This window comes from Populus alba, chromosome 1 (assembly GCF_005239225.2).
Source record: "Populus alba chromosome 1, ASM523922v2, whole genome shotgun sequence".
Lineage (NCBI taxonomy): Eukaryota > Viridiplantae > Streptophyta > Magnoliopsida > Malpighiales > Salicaceae > Populus > Populus alba.
Genome location: NC_133284.1, coordinates 52,902,698 through 52,927,355, shown reverse-complemented (window position 1 = coordinate 52,927,355; position 24,658 = coordinate 52,902,698). Strand labels below are relative to the sequence as shown.

The 24,658-nt window shown below is 34.6% G+C and overlaps 3 protein-coding genes across 3 annotated transcripts; all 3 read left to right on the top strand.

Moving 5' to 3' along the window:
• The first annotated feature begins 5,521 nt into the window (after positions 1-5,521).
• LOC140955321 (putative disease resistance protein RGA3) lies at positions 5,522-6,467 on the top strand. Its single transcript, XM_073407759.1, has 2 exons — positions 5,522-6,392; positions 6,460-6,467. Exons 1-2 carry the CDS (start codon positions 5,522-5,524, stop codon positions 6,465-6,467), a joined length of 879 nt encoding a protein of 292 aa, XP_073263860.1.
• On the top strand, positions 6,374-7,984 carry LOC118063035 (uncharacterized). Its single transcript, XM_035076947.2, has one exon. It carries the CDS (start codon positions 6,515-6,517, stop codon positions 7,937-7,939), a length of 1,425 nt encoding a protein of 474 aa, XP_034932838.2. The 5' UTR covers positions 6,374-6,514; the 3' UTR covers positions 7,940-7,984.
• An 8,987-nt stretch (positions 7,985-16,971) lies between these two features.
• Positions 16,972-20,741, top strand: LOC118063036 (putative disease resistance protein RGA4). The gene has a single exon (XM_035076948.2). It carries the CDS (start codon positions 17,175-17,177, stop codon positions 20,670-20,672), a length of 3,498 nt encoding a protein of 1,165 aa, XP_034932839.1. The 5' UTR covers positions 16,972-17,174; the 3' UTR covers positions 20,673-20,741.
• The last annotated feature ends 3,917 nt before the right edge of the window (positions 20,742-24,658 follow it).

Sequence of the window (24,658 nt, the reverse complement as noted above, 5' to 3'; positions counted from 1 at the left end):
TTTGATAAGTGGCACCTGCATTCTTTAAGCCAAAAGGCATAACTTTATAACAATATATCCCTTTTGGAGTTTGGAAAGTCGTCTTCTCCTCATCTGCGGGTGCCATTCGAATTTGATTATAGCCAGATGAACCGTCCATGAAGGTTAATCTCCCATGACCCGTGGTAGCATTGGAAGTGGAAAGTCATCTTTGGGACAAGCATTGTTAAGGTCCCGAAAATCCACACAAACACGCATTTGGCCATTCTTCTTTTTTACTGGCACAATATTTGAAATCCACGTAGGATACTTGACCTCACGAATGAAAGCTGCTTGGATAAGTTTATTGACTTCAGCCTCAATCTGTGATATGAGTTCAGGACGAAAGCGACGCTGAGTTTGTTTTACAGGTCTAGCCCCGTGTTTCACTGCTAGTTGGTGGACAACAACCCTTGGGTCTAAACCTAGCATTTCATCATAGGACCAAGCAAAGATATCTAGATATTCCATCAGAAGTTCCATGTAATTCGCTTCCTTTTCAGGTGATAAGTTTGCATTGATGAAGGTTGGTCGTGGGTTTTCAACAGTTCCTAAGTTAACCTCTTTAAGTTCATCCATTGTAGGCTTATTTTCTGATTCAAGGGAAGATGGAGCTTCCTCAACATCTTCTTCGATGACAAACTTATCATTATCATCTTCTTCAATAGTGATGTGATTTGAAGTGAGACACATTATTTCATCATCTTCTTCTTCTTCTTCATTAGAGGGGTTTGTTATCACTATTGTGCGTGTTTTTCCTTTCAATGTCTCTTCAGCACTCACCACCCATTCACATTGTCTCTTCATGCGTGAAGGTATTTTGCTACAAAGAACCTTTGAATCACCCATCAAACTTGTCTCTTTTGACATGGATTGTCCAAGTCTTGCAAAGACTGGTGTGCGTTTTAGCACCCTTCCATTATTTTGGGTTCCAATCCTAGTAAAAACAGGAGCACGACTTGTAGTTCCACCAAGACGATCCCAGACTGAAGCTCTAAGAGGTGTCGGCTGACTTTATTGTTTGTCCTTCACTTCTTCCGCACTTATGTACCGTGAGGCTTCTTTATTAATATGAAAATACAGTGGTGTGGAAGACTCATATCCAAGACCAGCCCTCAAAGTTTTGCCAGAAATTTTCTTCTCTCTCCATGCCTTTCCAATCCTTGCAGAAACTTGTTTACCTTCAAGTTGAGTCGTATCACCATCCTTTGATATCTCATTGATGTCCTCACGACTATAGCCAGCCCTGGCTAAAAGCTTGTAAGCGTTGGGATCAAAGCCATTTGACCGTTTATCAGGGAGTCCTTTAAGATTTATCACCACCGACTCAGTTTGATGAACAAACCCTTTTAGTAAAGGTTTTGAAACCTTGTTCAAGGCGAGATTAGTAGCTGGCAAGGTCAAGTTTTCAAGCTCTTTATCGATCTTTTCTTCATCCTTTGCAAAAGTTCTTACTGATACTGGAATATATCGGAGTGCCGCAGCTTTACGTGGTGGTTTATTGTCAACAAAGTTTTCTACCACCTTTTTTTTTCCTTTATACTTTGTTGGCTGAGACATCCCTTCATTTGCAGATGACTTATGCCCTTTTGAGCTTTTAGAGTCAATTATTCCCTCTCCTAAGTGGTCAGGTGGTGATCGTAGTTCTTCCATCATATTTGACTTGAAATAGAATTTTGCGTTTGCAAAGTGAGCTTCAGCTATGGTGAAGGGATCGGTGTCTGCCATTATCTTTCTTACTTAAAACATTGGTGGAGTGTTGAGGAGATGATACCATTTTCATGTATCCATGGTCGCCCAAGCAACATATTGTAGGTAGTTTTGGCATCTATGACATGGAAAAGTGCATTGGATTCCATATCTTCCATGTGCATCGCAAGTCTTATCTTTCCTATAGCATTTTTCCCTCCTTGATTAAAACCTTGAATCATCAGATGACTTGGGAAGAGTTCATCCATAGAAATCCCTAGCTCTCTCATGGTCTTAAGAGGTAGTATATTGACCGCCGAGCCATCATCCACCAAGATGCGATTCACTATCTTTTCATCAACATATCCTTTAATGAAAAGAGGTCGGTTATGGAGTTTTGATCCAAGCAACAAGTCTTCATCGTTGAAGGATATCTCTGTTGTGCATACACCGTGAGATAAGTTTGAAGAGTCATCATGACTTTTCTTTAAGGCATAATCAATAGGAGTTTTCTCTTCATCAACCTGATAGCAAGCAACAGGTATGTTTTCAATTCTTTTCATTTCTATTGGCATGTACTCATTCAGTGTAATAGGCTTTCTTATACTTTGAGCTGAAAAACCCTCATTTCTAACTGGTATGGATTTTTGTTGAGTCTTTTGGCGTATCGGCTCCTAATTAGCTTTCTCACCATTGAGATCCTCATTCTTGTTGGCTTTGTCATTTGCATGTGCTTCCTCCTTCCTCTTCTACGCGTGACTAAAGTCCATCCTTCATCATCATAATTTTCAAACCATTCAAGCTTCAAGTCGTCAACTTGAGGTGTAAGGGTTATACATGGAGTTTGACTTGAGGATGCAGTGAAGCTCATCGGGAAAATAGCATTAAGTCTTATAGGTTCACAGGAGCCAAAACTTATTGTAGAGAGTGATTGACATGGTCCTAAATTGACCGTGGTTGTGATATTAGAGGCTGCTATTTCATCATCAAAAATGATATCTCCATTCTCGTGTAACCTCATGATCTTGTCTTTCAACACAAAACACTTCTCTACGGGATGACTGATTAAGCGATGATATTTGCAATAATTCGGATTATCTACTTGGTTTGCTTCTTCAGGGCGTTTCACCTCCGGCAACTCAATGATATTTGCCTCAAGCAGATCATCCAGCATCCTAGATATGTCTGAGTCAGGGAATGGATACACTTTTTCTTCTCGCTCTTTCAATGATGGTTTCTTTCTTTCACCCTTTTGAAAAGTAGTCGGCGTTGCATGATCATCCCTCTTAACTCCAGTTGGTACCCTTACAGTAGTCGAGTTAACTACTAAAGATTGCTTTCCCTCGACCTTCAGAGTGCTCTTTCCAAATCTACGACCTTCAGGCTTATTTCTTTTAGGCTCTTGCATAGGTAACAATGAACTTTCAGCCGCCGCAATGCTAAGTTCCATATCATCTGCACGAGTAGCCAATTCTTCAAAAGACTTTGGTTTGATGCCTTGTAGGATATATCGTAGTCCCCAATGCATCCTTTGAATACACATGTCTAGCGCAGAAGTTTCGGTGAGTCGATCTCTACAGTTGAGGCTAAGGTTTCTCCACCGATGAATGTAGTCGATGACAGGCTCTTCCTTCCACTGACGTGCATTAGTGAGTTCAATCATGCTAACCACACGACGAGTGTTGTAAAAGCGGTTAAGAAACTCACGCTCCAACTGCTCCCAAGTATCAATCGAGCAAGATTCCAAGTTAGTGTACCAGTCAAAGGCATTACCTTTCAAGGAACGAACAAACTGTTTTACCATGAGATCACCATTAGTCCCGGCATTGTTGCAAGTCTCCACAAAGTGAGCTATATGTTGTCAAGGATTTCCCTTGCCATCGAACTGTTGAAACTTTGGTGGTTGGTAACTTAGAGGCATCTTTAACAGGTCGATTCTTTGGGTGTACGGCTTCGCATATGAATATGAGGGTTGAATTGAGCTTTTCACTTGGTCTGTGATGGCTTCCTTGATGAGTTCTTTCAGTTGATTTTTGGTGAAGATGCCATCAGTAATACCACGTATATTCTTCACAACTCCGATTGCAGACTCCTCAATGACATCTAGTTGATCTACTTGAAAAGCCTTGGTAGTTGAGGTTTGGCCTCTTTCGTTCAAGCTCTCAAGTTTGTTCATCAACTTTGCTATCTCGTGGTCTTTTGCCTTGAGTGAAGTCGAAAGCCCCTCGACGAGTTTTGTCAAGTTAGCCACTTGATCTTCTAAAGATGTTGTCTCGGTCATCATCACTGATATGGTGCTAGAACCCGAAGCCTTACTTGGTGATCGACACGGAGAAGTTTCCATAGGTGAATTGTCAAAGTCGCCTTGAGTGCTGAAGACAATTTTGCGCGCCTCACTTGACTTTTGTAGTGGAGTTGCTTGTGGCTTCATCTTTGAGGCGACATCTTGTGCCCCTTTTGCATTCGAAGTTGATGTCAACTTGAGAATCGGCCTAGTTCGTGCATACAACTCGACGATGGATTTTGTTTTCAATGGCGGGGTTGAAGGATCTTCAATAGTGTGTTGGGGACCTGAATCAATGGCCTTGTTGCTCTTCGAAGCGACAATGGTGATCATGTTCCTCGTAGTTGCCATTGAGAGTTTTGTTGAAAATTCTTTCTTGAAGGGAAGAGATGAAAGGTAGAGATTTCCCCAGTGGAGTCGCCAGAAATTTGTAGACACAATTTTGTGTACTTGAAATTAAACAAGCACACGTGTTCTAATATATGATTTTATTAAATATATGAATGGGAACAATCTCTATGTAATATATTCTTTCAAAAGAATATGGAAATCCTCTGATTCTTCCCTTGGATTTGATATATGATGACTTGATTTATTTGAGTAATCAAGTTAAGATTTGTGCTTCGCAAGATCGCGGATTTGGGCGTGTATTGCGAAGTGAGATATTGTGATTTGATGCTTTGAAGAGTACCTTGATTTGTCTTCAAAGTGTTGTTGAAGAACTCTTATGGGGCGTTTTGGCTTGATCCAACAGAGCTTCGTTCTTGTTAAACTTCAAGCGTAGATGAAGGAGGCTTGCTAACTCTTTGAGAGAGAGCTTCCTTGCTTGAAGAGAGAGAGAGAGAGAGTCTTAAAGAAAATTTGTATCCCCTAGAATCCCATCCCCTGCCTTTAGGTTGAGGCCTTCTATTTATAGAGATCTGTAGGGGCTCTCAGGTCCTTTTTCAATGCCACGTGGCATAATTTCATTGGTTGGTCTTTATTGACGGAATCTTACCTTTATGATAAAATATCTTGAATATCTCATCTCAAGTGTCAACTTTTCATTGGCCAAGAAATATTTGAAGGCTCATTTGTTTTCCATGTCATTTATGCTCACTTCATTTCATCTTTAAAATACTTCACAATTAATTTTGTAAATTATATTTTTTTATTTTAAAATTTTTTATATATATTTTTAGATTATTTTAATATGCTAATATCGAAAATAATTTTTAAAAAATAAAAAAATATATTTTAGTGCATTTCAAAGTAAAAGACATTTTTGAAAAGTAATAACAACCAAACATTTTATACATATTTTTTACTGTATATAAACCTTAATTATAATTTTTACCAAATAAATATCTAAATCCAAATAACCTCATCCAACCATACCTTTTTAAAACTTAATTTTTAAAAATTAGAAAACACAGAAACTATCTAAAAAATAAATCACCATCAGTTTCTCAGGTTCATGATCAATAGCTTGGAATCGTTTCCTCCTGTCGGCATGGTATTTGGTATGGTTTAAAAGTGATACCAAATACCATGCCGACAAAGGCGTACGTGGTATTTGGTATTTGGTATGGTTTAAAAGTGATACCAAATACCATACCGTTCCAAGATGTTAAAAGGAACGAGTGTGAGATCGTAATAAGTTGCAAGATGCATGATCTAGTGCATGATCTTGCATTACAGGTCTCAAAATCAGAAGCGTTAAATCTGGAAGAAGAGGGTTCGGCTGTTGATGGTGCATCTCATATTCGTCATCTAAATCACGTATCTCGTGGGGATGACGAGGCAGCATTAACAGCGGTTGATGCTAAAAAATTACGAACTGTTTTCTCAATGGTTGATGTACTCAACGGGCCTTGGAAATTCAAAAGCTTGAGAACTCTCAAATTGCGACGGTCTGATATCACAGAGTTACCAGATTCAATTTGCAAGCTGAGACATTTGAGATATCTTGATGTCTCGGATACTGCTATCAGAGCATTGCCGGAATCCATCACCAAGCTCTACCATTTGGAAACATTAAGATTCACTGATTGCAAGTCACTAGAAAAGCTTCCCCAGAAAGTGAGGAATTTAGTGAGCTTGAGACATCTTCATTTTGATGATCCAAAGCTAGTGCCAGCTGAGGTGAGACTCTTAACACGCCTTCAAACTCTGCCGATATTTGCTGTGGGTCCAGATCATATGGTTGAAGAGCTGGGATGTTTGAAAGAACTAAGAGGAGCATTGAAGATATGCAAGCTTGAGCAAGTGAGAGACAGAGAAGAAGCTGAGAAGGCAGAACTGAGTGGAAAAAGAATGAACAAATTGGTGTTTGAATGGAGTGATGATGAAGGTAACAGCAGTGTCAATAGCGAGGATGTGCTGGAAGGCCTTGACATATTGACAATTGAGGGTTATGGAGGTGAAAATTTCTCATCATGGATATTGCAACTCAATAATCTGACGGTGCTGAGATTGAAAGGCTGCAGCAAGTTGAGGCAACTCCCAACACTTGGATGTCTTCCACGCCTTAAGATTCTAGAGATGAGTGGAATGCCTAATGTGAAATGTGTAGGCTATGAGTTCTATAGTAGCAGCAGTGGCAGTGAAGCAGTACTGTTTCCAGCACTAAAAGAACTCACTTTGAGGTATATGGATGGTCTTGAAGAATGGATGGTACCAGGTGGAGAAGGTGATCAAGTATTTCCTTGTCTTGAAGAGTTGTGCATTGAGTGGTGTGGAAAGTTGAGGCAACTCCCAACACTTGGATGTCTTCCACGCCTTAAGATTCTAAAGATGAGTGGAATGCCTAATGTGAAATGTATAGGCAATGAGTTCTATAGCAGCAGAGACAGCGCAGGTGTACTGTTTCCAGCACTACAAATACTCACTTTATTCAGGATGGATGGTCTTGAAGAATGGATGGTACCAGGTGGAGAAGTTGTTGCAGTATTTCCTTGTCTTGAAAAGTTGAGCATTGAGTGTTGTGGAAAGTTGGAAAGCATTCCGATATGTCGTCTTTCATCTCTTGTAGAATTTGAAATTGGCAGTTGTGATGAGTTGAGATATTTGTCTGGTGAATTTCATGGCTTCACGTCTCTTCGAGTTTTAAGTATAGGGAGCTGTCCAAAGCTGGCATCCATTCCAAGCGTACAACACTGCACAGCTCTGGTGGAATTGTGTATTTATTGGTGCGGTGAGTTGATCTCAATTCCTGGTGATTTTCGAGATTTGAATTCTTTGAAGGAATTGATTGTTGATAGGTGTAAATTGGGAGCTCTTCCAAGCGGACTACAATGTTGCGCATCTCTAGAGGTATTATCAATAAATGATTGGAGTGAGCTTATCCATAGCAATGATTTTCAAGAATTGTCTTCGCTTCGAAGTTTATTGATTAGCGGTTGTGATAAGCTCATCAATATTGATTGGCATGGTTTACGACAATTGCCTTCTCTTGTTAAATTAGAAATCACCGCGTGTCCCAGTTTGAGAGATATCCCAGAGGATAATTGGTTGAGCGGCCTCACCCAACTGCAGGAATTGATAATCGGTGGTTTCTCAGAGGAGATGGAGGCTTTTCCTGTAGGAGTTTTAAACTCAATCCAACACCTCAACTTGAGTGGGTCCCTCAAATCCCTATCGATACATGGATGGGATAAACTGAAGAGTGTACCACACCAACTTCAACACCTCACTGCCCTCGAGACATTGGGGATAATGGATTTCGATGGAAAGGAGTTAGAGGAAGCATTGCCAGAATGGATGGCCAACCTTTCTTCTCTTCAATCTCTTCGGATTTATAATTGCAAGAATCTCAAGTATATGCCAAGTTCAACAGCCATTCAACGCCTCTTCAAATTAAAGGAATTGAGTATTTGGGACTGTCCACATCTTAATGAAAATTGTAGAAAGGAGAATGGCTCTGAGTGGCCCAAGATTTCTCATATCCCATTTCTCATACTGGGCTAAATGGTGGATAAAATATGTGACTTGCACAGTTTTTTGTGGTATTTATGAGATAAGTGTTTTTGTCAAAAATGGATACGTGTGTTTGGTATTATTGTAGCTGTTGTGATTGTGGATTTAATTATTGCTAATCATACTTTATATAAAATAATTTTTTTTATTATTCCATTGAACGATCTACAATTCAATCACTGAACAGTGGAGGCAAGTGTCTACTGTTCACTGAATAGTGGAGGCATGCTACACTGTTCAGTGAGCAGTGTAGCATGGTTGCCTTTTGTTGCCGCACAAGAAAGCACAGCTTGCTGCTTTCCATCTCCCTGCGTTCCGCACGCAATTTATTGTGGGACCGATGCATATTAAGTAGTTTTTTTTCTTAACCAAACGTTTATTCAGTGCGTTTTTGAAGAAACACAAACTCTAAACGTAGCCAAACGGGCTCTTAGTGGCCATGGAAATGGCCGTCCCAAGCCACCACCGACTTGCTCCTACTGTTGTTACTGGTTTTATAACAGTTTGATGGCATTATAGTAAATTATAAAAGAAAATAATTCACTACACAAGAAAAACTTAACCAAGATTTCTTGATGTGTAATTGTATAATAATATTTTTTACATTGTCGTATGGGAAAAAAAAAATCAAAGCTAAAAGTATTTAATTGATTAAAAAAATATGGTTAAATTTGTGATATCTAATCCTTGATCGGTAGCAACTATATGCTATAGTACTCTATTCACAAAAATATCTTCATATTGGACTTTAAATAAATATAATCTCAGTTCCATCTAATACATATAAATATCACTAACAAGTTATATATATATATATATATATATATATATATATATATATATGTTGATAGAGCTTTCAAAATAACTTTTAAAAATCTTTCAAACACTTAGCTTTTAAGGAAAAAAACAGAGAGAGAGACAAAAGCCACTAGTTCTCAAACAGACACTAATAGGGTGTTCGGGAGTGTGATTATGGTTATTTTTAAAAGTATTTTTTACTAAAAAATTAATTAAAATAATTTTTTATATTTTTTTAAAATTATTTTTAATATCAGCACATCAAAATGATATGAAAACACTAAAAAAATATCAATTTGAAGCAAATAAAAAAAATATTTTTTTAATTTTTTTAAAAACACTTTTGAAATGAAAAAACAAACAAAGTTTAAATATACTATTTGCCTTACATTTTTTAAAAACAAAATAAATTATCGTCCAAAGAAAAAACAAGAATTCATTTTTTTAACATTAAAATCATAAAAAAAATATATTAATTTAATATTTTTCAAGTAAAATAAACTAATTTTTTTTTTTACTCTTCATTGATCATTTTATTCATTTTTATCTCTTTTTAGAGATAAAAAGAAGATAGCAAAGAGATGAAGGCATGTGTAGTATAGTTTTTTATTTTTATTTTTATTTTTATTTTTATTTTTGTTGCTGCAAAATGACACGATGAGAATGGCTAAAAAGTCCTGAAGATTAGTAATAATTTTATACTAGTATAAGATTTAGATAGTCCTCCTAAAGCTTTATTCCCATTGCATACAAAATTTGATTTCTTGTCATTTGATATCATTTAAAGTATAATTAGACCCATCAAACAAATTGCAAGTGGTTTGGAGCATAGTTATCAAACCCGGTCTGAGGGCCAACCTGGAAAATTTTTTAAAAATTAAAAATTTCATATTTCATATGAATTTATTTTTTTTAAATCAATATGAATATATGTTATATATGTTGTAAATAATAAAGTTTAAAAGAATATTTTAAAAAGTTTTTTTATCGCACATTGAAAAGATATTATGTTATGCTTTTAAGTTGAAGTATTTAAATTAAAAAAGTGTTTTATTCCATATTGAAAAAATATAACTTTTTTTCTTGTGAACATAAAGTATATTTATACAAGGACTTTATATCGCATTGAAAATATACTATGTTATATTTTTAAGTTGAAGTATTTAAATAAAAAAAATTATTTTTTATTGAAAAAACATAATTTTTTTACATTGAAAGTGTGAAAAAACTCTTTTGTTTTAGTTTATTTCTTATTATTATAAACTATAAAATAAACTTTATGCATTTATAATTTTGTTGAATAAAAAAACTAAAATAATTATTTAATGGATTGAAATAAAAACCCTCCATGTCACCCCCCAGCTTAGGCAATTACTGCTCTTCAATCTTCACCCCCTCCCCGGCTCACTCTCTATCTAAAACGAAAAAAAACCGCTCTCTCCATCAGATCCCACCTTCACTGGCGATCGCCATGTCCTCACTTCTCAGCAACCACTGCTCGATCACTTCCTCTTCTTGCCTTCATTTCCCTCCTTCTCCTCTCTCCTGCTCTTCTCCTAAGTCACTAGTAACTTGCGAGCTCGTTATTTAAGTTTTATGTGTTTAATTCCCGAGTTTAACTCAGATCTGATAGTTTTTGCCGGATTTAAATGTTATGTTGGTTATGTTCATGGATCGAGTTTTGATTTTGCAAATGGCAGTTTATGCATTACAAACACCGGGTCTCGTCTGGGTTTGCTCGGGTCACCTGAGTCTTGCTGGTTTCTTGCATTTACCGGTCTTTCTCCTAACCCGAACCGGTCCAGTCACCGGGTCGACCGGTTCTCGAGTTGACCCGCTAGTCCGGTCCGGGTTTAATAACTATGGTTTGGAGAGAGGATTTTCGCCAAAGACCAAAGAAGATGGATGCTTGCCATAAGTGTTTCATGTATAAGCCTTCTAAGCCCACTAAGTATTTCAACTGGAGAAGGCTTCCATGCTAAAGAAATGAGATGTTCCTCGTCAGAATTCAACAAGAACTAAATCCATTGGAAACTTGAATTGAACTCTTTGGGTGGTTTGGTTTGGTTAGTGTTGAGGATTGTAGAAACAGATGTAAAAGCGACAAAAACATATTTGGTTGAGGAGATGATTCTTCGCCATGTGCCCCAAATGGCCACAGATAAAACAAGGCCCAACATTATTGAAACTGCTAGTATTGGAGCGAAGGAAACTCATGGATCTGCTGCTGCTGCTGCTCCCAGTGATGCTCTCTCCATGACCAAGTTTTCTGCTGTTTTGAAGCAATCTTCCACCAGGAGCTGTGACATTAATGGCTTGTGTTTTTCCTTCAGAGTCCCTGAGGATTTCGTCCTCGATGGAAGTGTTAGGCTGCAGATGTAGGCAGCCATCTGATTTAAGAAATACATTTTTGCTTCACAGCATGTTGCTGTTCTTCAGCTGGTTTGCAGTGCACTGAAAACAGACAAGTCAAGACTAGAAGATATTTCTACGCGGCAGCTTTTCCTTCTGGGATGAACAGAGAATGGTGATACGAATACAATCATTCCTTGAGCACAGGAAGCATCAACCGGAATTTTCCATACCATGGGAAACTTAAAGCAACAATCTTATATATCAACATAAGATATATGAATCTAAAGAAATCCCTGATACAACCTTTTCCTCCTTGCCCAAAAAAAAAATCTTTAGGCATTCAGCCAGAAAATGAATCTAATGGATCTGATCAGATTCAACCACAGATAACCTTCAAGTTTTCTTGAATCACATTACACCTTTTCTCATAATATTCAATATCTCTAATGAAAGAAACCGTCAATGTTATAAATTGTTAAATGCAGATGCAACCATTTGATATGGTAATCGATTTTTGCATTAAGAGCAAACATAAAATCTAGAATAACTTCTTGGAAACCATCTTATATTTAGACATGTCCTTGTATGGAAAAGCAGGCACGTCCAAATTTCTCTGATCTAACCAACTGATCATGAATTTAGATGTTTGATTACGCCATGTTTCACAAAAACCATCATGTTTACAATCATATCATAGATATCGACAACATATGTGTTATATGAACTCAAGTGAAAGCTAGAAACTTGTATTAGAGCAAGCAGAACATCCATAGGAACTATGTTCGATGACTAAGATAGAATAAGAAAGACTTGCCACGAACGGAAAAATATAAAGCTCATAAGCACAAAAGTCTACAAATCTCTACCAAACAACATCATCATATCAAAAACTCTAATTTAAAATCTTATTTCTCATAATTCACCGTACCAAGTAGTATCATAATATTTATTTTTCTAAGATAAATAGGAAAAAAAAACTAAAAAAACAAATAGCATTTTTCAAAAAATAAATCCTCTTACATCAATCTCTTTAGGTTGAAAAGAACTCGTTCTTGAGTTTTGATCATCCATCCGTTTATGTTAATTATTGTCAACCATTAAAAATAAAGTTAGCATCTTTACATTCCATTAATCTCTAGTATGCTAACACAATACAATTAACCAACTCAGATAAAATAGGCTAATAATCAATTCCCAAAATGCTCTCAATCTTTGTAGAACCATTAGTAGCTGCCAATGACTTATTCCATATCATACCCTTTTTCACGTCATCCTGGTTCTCTAAAATCTCCCTTTACCCTCTCTCTCTCTCTCTTTTTCCATTTCGATAAATTAGGATAAAAACAACATATTTTTACATTCGCTCTTAACAACTTCCCTTTTCTTTCATTACTATATTAAGGGTATAAGTATTACATTGTTTGTTACACATGACATTCTTGTCATATTATCATGGTCTATACACCAATAAATGACATACATCCATAGACACAACATCATATCAAATACTATCAAAATATCTCTTACCTATAAAAAATAAAACAAGATAATATTCATTCATGATTACATTGGGATCTCGATTCATCTACTTCAATTTATAAGGTATATGGTGTTTTTTTTTCTTAAGTTGCAACTTCTTGACTACTTCAGTTAACACCACCTTTTCACAATTACCACTATCAATAATCAAATTAAATACACTGTCCTTGAACATGTTTAGTTTTATTACTTTTTCCAGCTATGGTTGTTTTGCAGCATACAACAAGCAAACAATAATCAAAGATTGTTAGGTTCTAATACCAACTAATATAAACAGAAACAATACAAAAAAATAGCAAAAACAAACAACACAATTCTACTAAAAAGGATCATCACACCAAAAACCAGAATTCAAAATTTTATTTCTTAATAATTTACCATGTCAAGTAGTTTACTTTGTAAGAGATTTATAACTCCTTAAATAAACTAAAAAAACACCTAAACAAACTAAAAACCTTGAAAATAAATAAATAAATATATATATATATATATATATAAAAGCAATAAAAATCATAAACAAAATAAAAAATAAAATTATTAAAGATAATATTTTAAAATAAATAGAAAAAAAATAATAACTAAGAAAAATCAATTTTCCAAAAAGAAAAAATAATCTCCTCGGAAGCTCATACATTATTTATAACCACACTAAGGAACACAGTATATCACAAGCATTAACAAGTAGAACTTGGATACCTATAACAGGCTTGACAGCTTGAAATGTTTTGAAGCAGAGATCATCCATCGAGTCCTTTTGCATAATTGGCCAAGCCCTTTACAGTGGTTTCTTGATAGATTGCGGAGCTTTATACTGATAGAAACTCCTTAATTGTTACCTTTCCAGCTCAAGAAGCATCCAGTACCATTCGAAGATGATGGTTTGCATTGAAGTGGAACCCATGGCGCAACATCTTTTGATAAACGTACTCAAAATCATCCCACCTGTTCTCTGCAATGATTGCATCAAGCATGGTGTTGAAAGTATAGATATCTGGTATTACCCGAAACTTGTAATCAGATCTTCTGCTGATATGATTGCCATCGTCTAACATCTTGTTGAAAAGCTCGTTTGCTTCTTCAAACAATCCATGTTCTAGATACGCTTTCAGCATTATGTTGCAAGTAACAAGATTTGGGGGGCAAAAGTTCCTCATTTGATTGAAGATGTACACAGCGTTTTGAATGTTTCCAGAGTCCAGACAAGCTTGGATTAAGCCAGTGTAATAATAAGCACACAAATTGTAGGTCGTTGAAGTGACACCAAACCTGTTGCAATCTACTTGTTTATATCATGGAGTTTTACAAAAGCATCAATGAGTGTACAAAATATATAGCTTTAAGGCTTGCAAACTATTAAATGCCCAAAGAGACATCCCAGCAGTTAGGAAAGGGCCCCAATTGTGCAGCCCAAGGCTTCTTCAGTCTCTCAATGAACCAAAGACGCAATTGCAAAACATGCATATTCTTTGTGCATTCAACAGTAGTATAAACTGAAACCTTAACTGGGCAGGCAACAGTTATCAATACACAGATTTTTGCTTTTTGCAGTGATATAGCTCCTCGTGCTCATAAACTCTAATTAGCAACACACTATTCAATGCATGCGGATCGTTTAGCTACAATACAATGTTCTTTATATTCAGTTTTAAACATACATGCACAACAGAAACATAGTAGATTAAGCATAAAAAGATTACCAGATCTAGTGCTTCTTGACACCTTCCAGATGTACAGAGATAGCGTGCAACATCATAATAAAGAGCAGCTGCGGCTAAAAATCTAGTGATAAATTGACGAAAAATGTGGAAGAAGTTATTTTAAATACATACAATGCTGACAGAGGCGAATGTGGAATTTTCTCAGCCGTGGCATGACAAAGTGACACCAGCCATCAATCAATTAGTATAGGGAGGAAGGGACTCTCACGCAACTTTCTCTGCTTTAATGTTCAATGCATTCCAATGCTCACTTCATTTCATCTTTAAAATACTTCACAATTAATTTTGTAAAAAAATTAATTTGAACAAAAAAAATTAATTAATTTTTTTTAAAAAAAATTTAAAACATAAAAATAATTATTTTATAAAGTATTTTTTATTTAAAAATATATAATAATAATAATTTTTTAAAGCTACCTTTAAATCTAGCTTTCAGTGGGGCAAATCTATATGGAACGTGACTTTAACTTCTATGTTTGCTGTGGGGTACTATTATGTGTCGGTGGCTTGATGCTACTTGCTTGTCACTTTTTGTTTATTATAGGAATGGGGAGATCCTCTCATCCTAGGAAGGAGGTGTTTGTTTATTCTTAGTTTATGTGTTTACGATGTAAAAAATAAAGTTAGATATTTAGTAATACACTAAATTATATTTTATTTTGTAAGACCTACTAAAAAATTAAGTTTAAAACATGATTTTTGTAAAGCAGTTTATACATGTTTTTTAAATTGAGTTTTATAAAATTCCTTTTGTTTTTGCATTTTAAAAGTATTTTTTTTAAAAATAAAAAAAAATTATTTTTTTCCTTTACTTCAATTTTTTTATATATATTTTCAGATCATTTTAATATGGTGATATCAAAAATAATTTTTAAAAAATAAAAAAATATATATTAATACATTTCAAAGTAAAAAACACTTTTGAAAAGTAATAACAACCAAACATTTTATACATGTTTTTCACTGTATATAAACCTCAACCATAATTTTTACCAAATACATATCTAAATCCAAATAACATCATCCAACCATACTTTTATAAAACTTAATTTTTAGAAATTTTAAACACAAAAACTATCTCAAAAATAAATACACCATCAGTTTCTCAGGTTCATGATCAATAGCTTGGAATCGTTTCCTCCTGTCGGCATGGTATTTGGTATAAAGTGATACCAAGGCCTTGTTTGTTTCCAGGAATTCACTTTCCTGGAAACCATTTTCCTCACTTCCCATGTTTGGCAATACATGGAAAGTGAGTCAAAGGAAATGTAATTCCAGTCAAAGGAAAATGTTAAGTTTAACATAAGGAAAGTGTTTTCCGTTTTTAATTCTCGGAAAACACTTTCCTAACGTGGGCCAATGCTTCATTGTCATGTTTTTATGTAACTGTTCATGTTAATTGCATTGTTCATTGAACAGTGCAATTAACATGAACAGTGTATTGCATACACTGTTCACTAAAAAATAGTGAACAATGCAGTTTTAGTGCACTGTTCACTTGCTTGCAGGGACTTTTTTTTTTTTTTTTTAAGTGTGCTATTTTTTTATAGTTTAGAGTGAATTTTATACCTTAATATTTTATCCAATTTTATTACATGCTAAAAATATTATTAAAACTATAGTTTTTGTCGGATGTATTTCGTACGTAATGAAATTATAAATGGTTTCATAGAATAGTAAAAAATATTTCACAAGCTTATTTTTTTATAATATGATATGATATATATAGTTATATTTTATAAAATAAGCTATGTATGAATATAGAATATAATAAAAAAAAATTCATCATTATACATTTTAGATTTTATTTTTTTTATTGTAAGTGATTAAATATTTTATATATATTAGATAAATTTGAAAAAAAAAATTAATTTATTAATAAATTATTTTCTAATTCATTTTCCATAACACAACCAAACACTGAAAAGTGTTTTCCATAACACTACCAAACATCGGAAAATACTTTCTCGGAATTGGAAAATAGTGAACATGCAGTTTTAGTGCACTGTTCACTTGCTTGCGGGGACTTTTTTTTTTTTAAGTGTGCTATTTTTTTAACATTAAAAAAAAAATAGTTTAGAGTGAATTTTATACCTTAATATTTTATCCAATTTTATTACATGCTAAAAATATTATTAAAACTATAGTTTTTGTCGGATGTATTTCGTACGTAATGAAATTATAAATGGTTTCATAGAATAGTAAAAAATATTTCACAAGCTTATTTTTTATAATATGATATGATATATATAGTTATATTTTATAAAATAAGCTATGTATGAATATAGAATATAATAAAAAAAAATTCATCATTATAAATTTTAGATTTTATTTTTTTTATTGTAAGTGATTAAATATTTTATATATATTAGATAAATTTGAAAAAAAAATTAATTTATTAATAAATTATTTTCCAATTCATTTTCCATAATACAACCAAACATTGAAAAGTGTTTTCCATAACACTACCAAACATTGGAAAATACTTTCTCGGAATTTACTTTACAGGAATTCACTTTTCTCGGAATTCATTTTCCAAAAAAAATTCACTTTCCTGCAAACAAACGGCCCAAATAACATGCCGACAAAGGCGTCCGTGGAATTTTCTTAGCAACATGACAGTAGTGGTTCGTGGAAGATGCTGCCAACAGCCATCAATCAATTAGGGAGGAAGGGACCCTCATGCAACTATGCTCCGTTTCATCTTTTAATATTTCACACCATGCTTCTCTCTCTCTTGTGCTCAAAATTTCTTCTTTGATCCCCCCCCCCCCCGGCCCCCCCCAAAAAAAAAAAAACAAACAGCGACGGAGAATATGGCAGCAGAGCTTCTTCTTACGTTTGCCTTGGAGGAGACTTTGAAAAGGGTGAGTTCCATTGCTGCTAAAGGGATCGGACTTGCTTGGGGATTGGAGGGCCAGCTGCGAAAGCTCGACCAGTCCTTGACCATGATCAAAGATGTGCTCCAAGACGCAGCCAGAAGGGCAGTAACAGACGAGTCTGTGAAGCGTTGGCTGCAGAACCTACAGGATGTAGCTTACGATGCTGAAGATGTTCTGGACGAGTTTGCTTATGAGATTCTCCGAAAAGACCAAAAGAAGGGAAAGGTACGTGATTGGTTTTCACTCCACAATCCTGTTGCATTCCGTTTGATTATGGGTCAAAAAGTTGAGAAGATCAATAGAGCCCTGGATGAAATCCGGAAAGATGCAACCGGATTTGGGCCTGGATTGACATCTCTAACTGTAGATAGAGCTCAAGAAGTTAGCAGGGACCCAGATCGAGAGACACATTCGTTCCTTGACAGCTCAGAAGTTGTAGGAAGGGAGGATGATGTCTCTAAAGTTATGGAATTGCTGACTAGCTTGACCAAACACCAACATGTCCTTCCGTTTGTCCCTATAGTGGGGATGGCTGGCCTTGGAAAGACTACTGTAGCAAAAAAAGTTTGTGAAGTAGTGCGGGAGAGAAAACACTTTGATTTAACAATCTGGGTCTGTGTTTCTAATGATTTTAGTAAAGTGAGGATTTTAGGAGAGATGTTGCAAAAGATTAATAAATCTATTGGTGGGTTGACCAATCTAGATGCAATTATGGAAAACCTTAAGAAAGAGCTGGAAAGTAAGACATTTTTTCTTGTTCTTGATGATGTGTGGAATGAAGACCGTGATAAGTGGGATGATTTGAAGGAGCAACTGTTAAAAATTACCAGCATGAATGGGAATGGTGTTGTTGTTACAACCCGCAAAAAGCAAGTCGCAGACATGATGGAGACTTCTCCTGGTATTCAGCACGAGCCAGGAAAACTAACAGATGATGAATGTTGGTCCATTATTAAGCAAAAGGTGAGTGGGGGTGGACGAGAAACAATAGCTTCAGACTTGGAGTCTATTGGAACAGAGATTGCAAAGAAATGTGGAGGGCTTCCGTTGCTTGCTAATGTTTTGGGAGGAACTCTTCACGGAAAGCAGGCAGATGTGTGGCAGTCAATTCTAAAGAGTAGAAATTGGGATTCTCGGGATGTAAATGAAAAAGCTTTGCGCATATTGAGATTAAGTTTTGATTACCTGTCATCGCCTACACTGAAAAAATGTTTTGCATACTGTTCCATTTTCCCTAAAGATTTTGAAATTGAAAGGGAAGAGCTGGTTCAACTTTGGATGGCTGAAGGTTTTCTCAGGCCATCAAATGGGAGGATGGAAGACGAAGGGAACAAGTATTTCAATGACTTGCTTGCAAATTCCTTTTTCCAAGATGTTGAAAGGAATGAGTGTGAGATCGTAACAAGTTGCAAGATGCATGATCTAGTGCATGATCTTGCATTACAGGTCTCAAAATCAGAAGTGTTAAATCTGGAGGCGGATTCGGCCGTTGATGTTGAGGCAGCATCTCATATTCGTCATCTGAATCTCATATCTCGTGGGGATGTTGAGGCAGCATTTCCAGCGGTTGATGCTAGAAAATTGCGAACTGTTTTCTCAATGGTTGATGTTGATGTACTCAACGGGCCTTGGAAATTCAAAAGCTTGAGAACTCTCAAATTGCGACGGTCTAATATCACTGAGTTACCAGATTCAATTTGCAAGCTGAGACATTTGAGATATCTTGATGTCTCGGATACTGCTATCAGAGCATTGCCGGAATCCATCACCAAGCTCTACCATTTGGAAACATTAAGATTCACTGATTGCAAGTCATTAGAAAAGCTTCCCCAGAAAGTGAGGAATTTAGTGAGCTTGAGACATCTTCATTTTGATGATCCAAAGCTAGTGCCAACTGAGGTGAGACTCTTAACACGCCTTCAAACTCTGCCGATATTTGCTGTGGGTCCAGATCATATGGTTGAAGAGCTGGGATGTTTGAAAGAACTAAGAGGAGCACTGAAGATATGCAAGCTTGAGCAAGTGAGAGACAGAGAAGAAGCTGAGAAGGCAGAACTGAGTGGAAAAAGAATGAACAAATTGGTGTTTGAATGGAGTGATGATGAAGGTAACAGCAGTGTCAATAGCGAGGATGTGCTGGAAGGCCTGCAGCCTCACCCAGACATAAGAAGCTTGACAATTGAGGGTTATGGAGGTGAAAATTTCTCATCATGGATATTGCAACTCAATAATCTAACGGTGCTGAGATTGAAAGGCTGCAGCAAGTTGAGGCAACTCCCAACACTTGGATGTCTTCCACGCCTTAAGATTCTAGAGATGAGTGGAATGCCTAATGTGAAATGTATAGGCAATGAGTTCTATAGCAGCAGAGACAGCGCAGGTGTACTGTTTCCAGCACTCCAAATACTCACTCTATCCATGATGTATGGTCTTGAAGAATGGATGGTACCAGGTGGAGAAGTTGTTGCAGCATTTCCTTGTCTTGAAAAGTTGAGCATTAAGTGTTGTGGGAAGTTGGAAAGTATTCCGATATGTCGTCTTTCATCTCTTGTAGAATTTGAAATTGAAAGTTGTGATGAGCTGAGATATGTGTCTGGTGAATTTCATGGCTTCACGTCTCTTGAATTTTTAAGGATATGGGATTGTCCAAAGCTGGCATCCATTCCTGGTGATTTCCGAGATTTGAATTCTTTGAAGAAATTGATTGTTAATGGGTGTAAATTGGGAGCTCTTCCAAGCGGACTACAATGTTGCGCATCTCTAGAGTTATTATCAATAATTTATTGGAAAGAGCTTATCCATAGCAATGATTTACAAGAATTGTCTTCGCTTCGAACATTATTGATTAGAGGTTGTGATAAGGTCATCAGTATTGATTGGCATGGTTTACGACAATTGCCTTCTCTTGTTTATTTAGAAATCAGTCGGTGTCCCAGTTTGAGAGATATCCCAGAGGATGATTGGTTGGGCGGCCTCACCCAACTGCAGCTATTGAGAATCGGTGGTTTCTCAGAGAAGATGGAGGCTTTTCCTGTAGGAGTTTTAAACTCAATCCAACACCTCAACTTGAGTGGGTCCCTCAAATCCCTATGGATATGTGGATGGGATAAACTGAAGAGTGTACCACACCAACTTCAACACCTCATTGCCCTCGAGACATTGGGGATAATGGATTTCGATGGAGAGGAATTTGAGGAAGCATTGCCAGAATGGATGGCCAACCTTTCTTCTCTTCGATTTCTTGTGATTGAGAATTGCAAGAATCTCAAGTATATGCCAAGTTCAACAGCCATTCAACGCCTCTCCAAATTAAAGCAATTATGGATTCATGAATGTCCACATCTTAAAGAAAATTGTAGAAAGGAGAATGGCTCTGAGTGGCCCAAGATTTCTCGTATCCCAGAAATCTATATAGAGGGTACACGTGTATAGGTAAGTTGGGGTTTTAATTTAACTTATATTTATTGCATTATCTATGCAGTATTATTTATTTTAAAATCATCAACTTTATATATAATTATGTTTCTTAAAACAAACCATTAAATCTTAAATTTAAATATTTTATATACATATGAATTTAATGATGATTTGTTAAAATTGGAAAATTATAACCATGAAGTCAATAATTTAAAATGTCATTAGACTTTTGCTTTCTAAAAAAATTACTTAATCATTTCTTGCCTGACCAATATTAACTTAGCTGATTTCATTTAATAACAATCAACAAGATTATTGCTGAGATTACTAACCAATCACTTTTTAGTAGCAAATACAATTAAAGCTAAAAACACTCTTTAGTTGACCCAAGATTAAAAAAAAAAAAAAGGCAAACTTGGCTCCAGTTTATATAAAATATAGATTTATAAATTATATATTGATAATATATTATCTAACTCCAACCATTTTGAATTTTAGCGATGTTTATCTTTCAATGGCTAATACCATGTTAGGACCTCCAAGACGCGATGCCATGGAATGGTTATTTGAAGCTTATGCAGACTAGGTGGTATTTATGAGATAAGTGTGTTTGTCAGAAATGGATACTTAGAGTGTGTTTGGTATTATTGTAGCTGTTGTGATTGTGGTTTGAAAAAAATTATTTTATAAAAACTACTTTTAATTGAGGTGGTTTGAAAAAATAGATGTTTGGTTAAAAATGTAGTTGAAACTGAGGTTGAAAAAAAAATAATTTAATGTGTTTGATTAAAAATGCTTTTAAAATTGAAGTTATAAAATAATTTTTAAAAATATATATTAATATTGATGATTTTTAATTTAAATATTGTGGATTTAACTATTGCTATTACATCATAAAATAAATCATACTTTATATAAAAATATTTTTATTATTATTCCATTGAACGATCTACAATTCCATCACGTCTGAAATACATCCAACAATTTTCTTGGTTTCTTTAACACGCAACAACATAACTTGTAAAATATAATCAGGAACAAATTAGAATTGTGATCAAATTCTGCAAATACTATGTCATCAAGCAAATAAAACAATTAAAAAATAAAAAAAATATTTTTTTACTGGGTCAGACCCGGTTCAATGCATTTTACTGTCTTTCACTGAACAGTGAAGCATGCCTCCACTATTCAGCGAACAGTGGAGGCAAGTGTCCACTGTTCAGTGAGCAGTGCTGCATGGTTGCCTTTTGTTGCCGCACAAGAAAGCAGCAGCTTGCTGCTTTCCATCTCCCTGCGTTCCGCACACAATTTATTGTGGGACCGATGCACATTAAGTAGTTTCTTTTTCTTAACCAAACGTTTATTCAGTGCGTTTTTGAAGAAACGCAAACTCTAAAGTGTAGTCAAACGGGCTCTTAATGGCTATGGAAATGGCCGTCCCAAGCCACCGCCGACTTGCTCCTAGTGTTGTTACTGGTTTTATAATAGTTCAATGACATTATAGTAAATTATAAAAGAAAATAATTCACGACACAGGAAAAACTTAACCAAGATTTCTTGATGTGTAATTGTATAATAATATTTTTTACATTGTCGGATGGGAAAAAAAAAAAACAAAGCTAAAAGTATTTAATTGATTAAAAAAATGTGGTTAAATTTGTGATATCTAATCCTTGATTGGTAGCAACTATATGCTATATTACTCTATTCACGAAAATATCTTCATATTGAACTTTAAAATAAATATAATCTCAATTCCATCTAATACATATAAATATCACTAACAGGTTATATATATATATATATATATATATATATATATATATATATATATATATATATATATATATATACAGAGAGAGAGAGAGCTTTCAAAATAACTTTTAAAAATCTTTCAAACACTTAGCTTTTAAGGAAAAAAACAAAAGGAGACAAAAGCCACTAGTTCTCAAACAAGCACTAATAGGGTGTTCGGTAGTGTGATTGTGGTTATTTTTAAAAATATTTTTTACTAAAAAATAAATTAAAATAAATTTTTATTTTTAAAAAATTATTTTTAATATCAGCACATCAAAATGATATGAAAACACTAAAAAAATATCAATTTGAAGCAAATAAAAAAAATAGTTTTTTAATTTTTTTAAAAACACTTTTGAAATGAAAAAACAAACAGAGTTTAAATATACTATTTGCCTTACATTTTTTAAAAACAAAATAAATTATCCTCCAAAGAAAAAACAAGAATTGATTTTTTTTAACATTAAAATCATAAAAAAAAAAATATATTAATTTAATATTTTTCAAGTAAAATAAACTCTCTGTTTTTTTTTACTCTTCATTGATCATTTTATTCATTTTTATCGCCTTTTCAGAGATTAAAAGAAGATAGCAAAGAGATGAAGGCATGTGTAGTAGTTTTTTATTTTTATTTTTATTTTTGTTGCTGCAAAATGACACGATGAGAATGGCTAAAAAGTCCTGAAGATTAGTAATAGTTTAATACTAGTATAATCTCAATCTTTGTAGAACCATTAGTAGCCACCAATGACTTATTCCATATCATACCCTTTTTCATGTCATCTTGATTCTCTAAAATCTCCCTTTTCTCTCTCTCTGTTTTTTTTTCATTTCGATAAATTAAGATAAAAACAACATATTTTTATGTTCGCTTTTAACAACTTCCTTTTTCTTTCATTACTATATTAAGGGTATAAGTATTACATTGTTTGTTATGCATGACATTCTTGTCATATTATCATAGTCTATACAACAATAAATGACATACATCTATAGACACAACATCATATCAAATACTATCAAAATATCTCTTACCTATAAAAAATAAAACAAGATAATATCCATGATTACATTGGGATCTCGATTCATCTACTTCAATTTGTAGGGTATATGGTGTTTTTTTTTTTTTTTAAGTTGCAACTTCTTTACTATTTTAATTAACACCACCTTTTCACAATTACCACTATCAATAATCAAATTTCATACATTTTCCTTATGGTACAAGTTGAAAGAAAAAGACTAGTGTGTAGCCAATCTTGATTTGAATCACTTTTAAGATAAGCAAACTCTTTTGGATAATTGAGGTAGCACCATCATTATCTTAGAAAACCTCCTCACTACCATATTAATCATCATAAATAGGATCACTTCTCTTCTCATTATACTATTTTACTTACAAATGTTTACACTTACAACTCTTTGGTTTATGGCACGTATAAATTCAATGTCCTAATTCATCATATCTAAAACACTAAAATTTAAAACCATATCTAGAACTTGAATTTTAACTTTAACTTGCGATATATTTAGTTATTGATTCGGGCTAAATGAATGATATTTTTTTTGTTAGCGCATACCTCCTTATTATTTTGGTCAAATCAAAAGCCACCTTTGTTAATTACCCCAATAACATATTGTTTATCCATAATCAAAGCTCTCTTATAGGCTTACAAAACTATTTATAAAGAATGCAAACACAATACATCTTGCATGAACTATCATAATCTACTTTAAGTACCTAGCAATCAACAACTCTTTCTGAAAAATCATTCTTAGCCACCGGTTGGTAGAGTTTTCAATGTACTTAGCAATAGTTCTCCCATCCCAATGTATGGAGTCATTGGTAAAAAGTTTAAATGTATCCAAACGGAAAAAATTGTTCCTTTATCTTTCTCTTTAATTGCTTCCACCAAGCATAAGCTCGCCCTTTTAATCTAATACCAATAAGCTTCATCCTTATCTGCTCTTAAACTTTTATGCACTTGAAAATCCTTTATACTTCATTCAACTAAACGATAAACTCTTCCACTTGTAAAGCTCCTACAAAATTAGAAAGTTTAATTTCAAAATCAAAATCTCCATGAAGTGCTGCCCAATTAAAAAGTTGCCTCCTCTAGATTAGCCAGGGTTCACAATTACTCTCCTCCTATTCTTGTTGGGTGTTTTATTTCAATTATCACGTAAGCTTTACGATCTACCTTTGT

Excerpts from the sequence above, each read along its gene's own strand:
- LOC140955321 (XM_073407759.1), top strand. The coding sequence starts at position 5,522 with ATGCCGACAAAGGCGTACGTGGTATTTGGTATTTGGTATGGTTTAAAA.
- LOC118063035 (XM_035076947.2), top strand. The coding sequence starts at position 6,515 with ATGAGTGGAATGCCTAATGTGAAATGTGTAGGCTATGAGTTCTATAGT.
- LOC118063036 (XM_035076948.2), top strand. The coding sequence starts at position 17,175 with ATGGCAGCAGAGCTTCTTCTTACGTTTGCCTTGGAGGAGACTTTGAAA.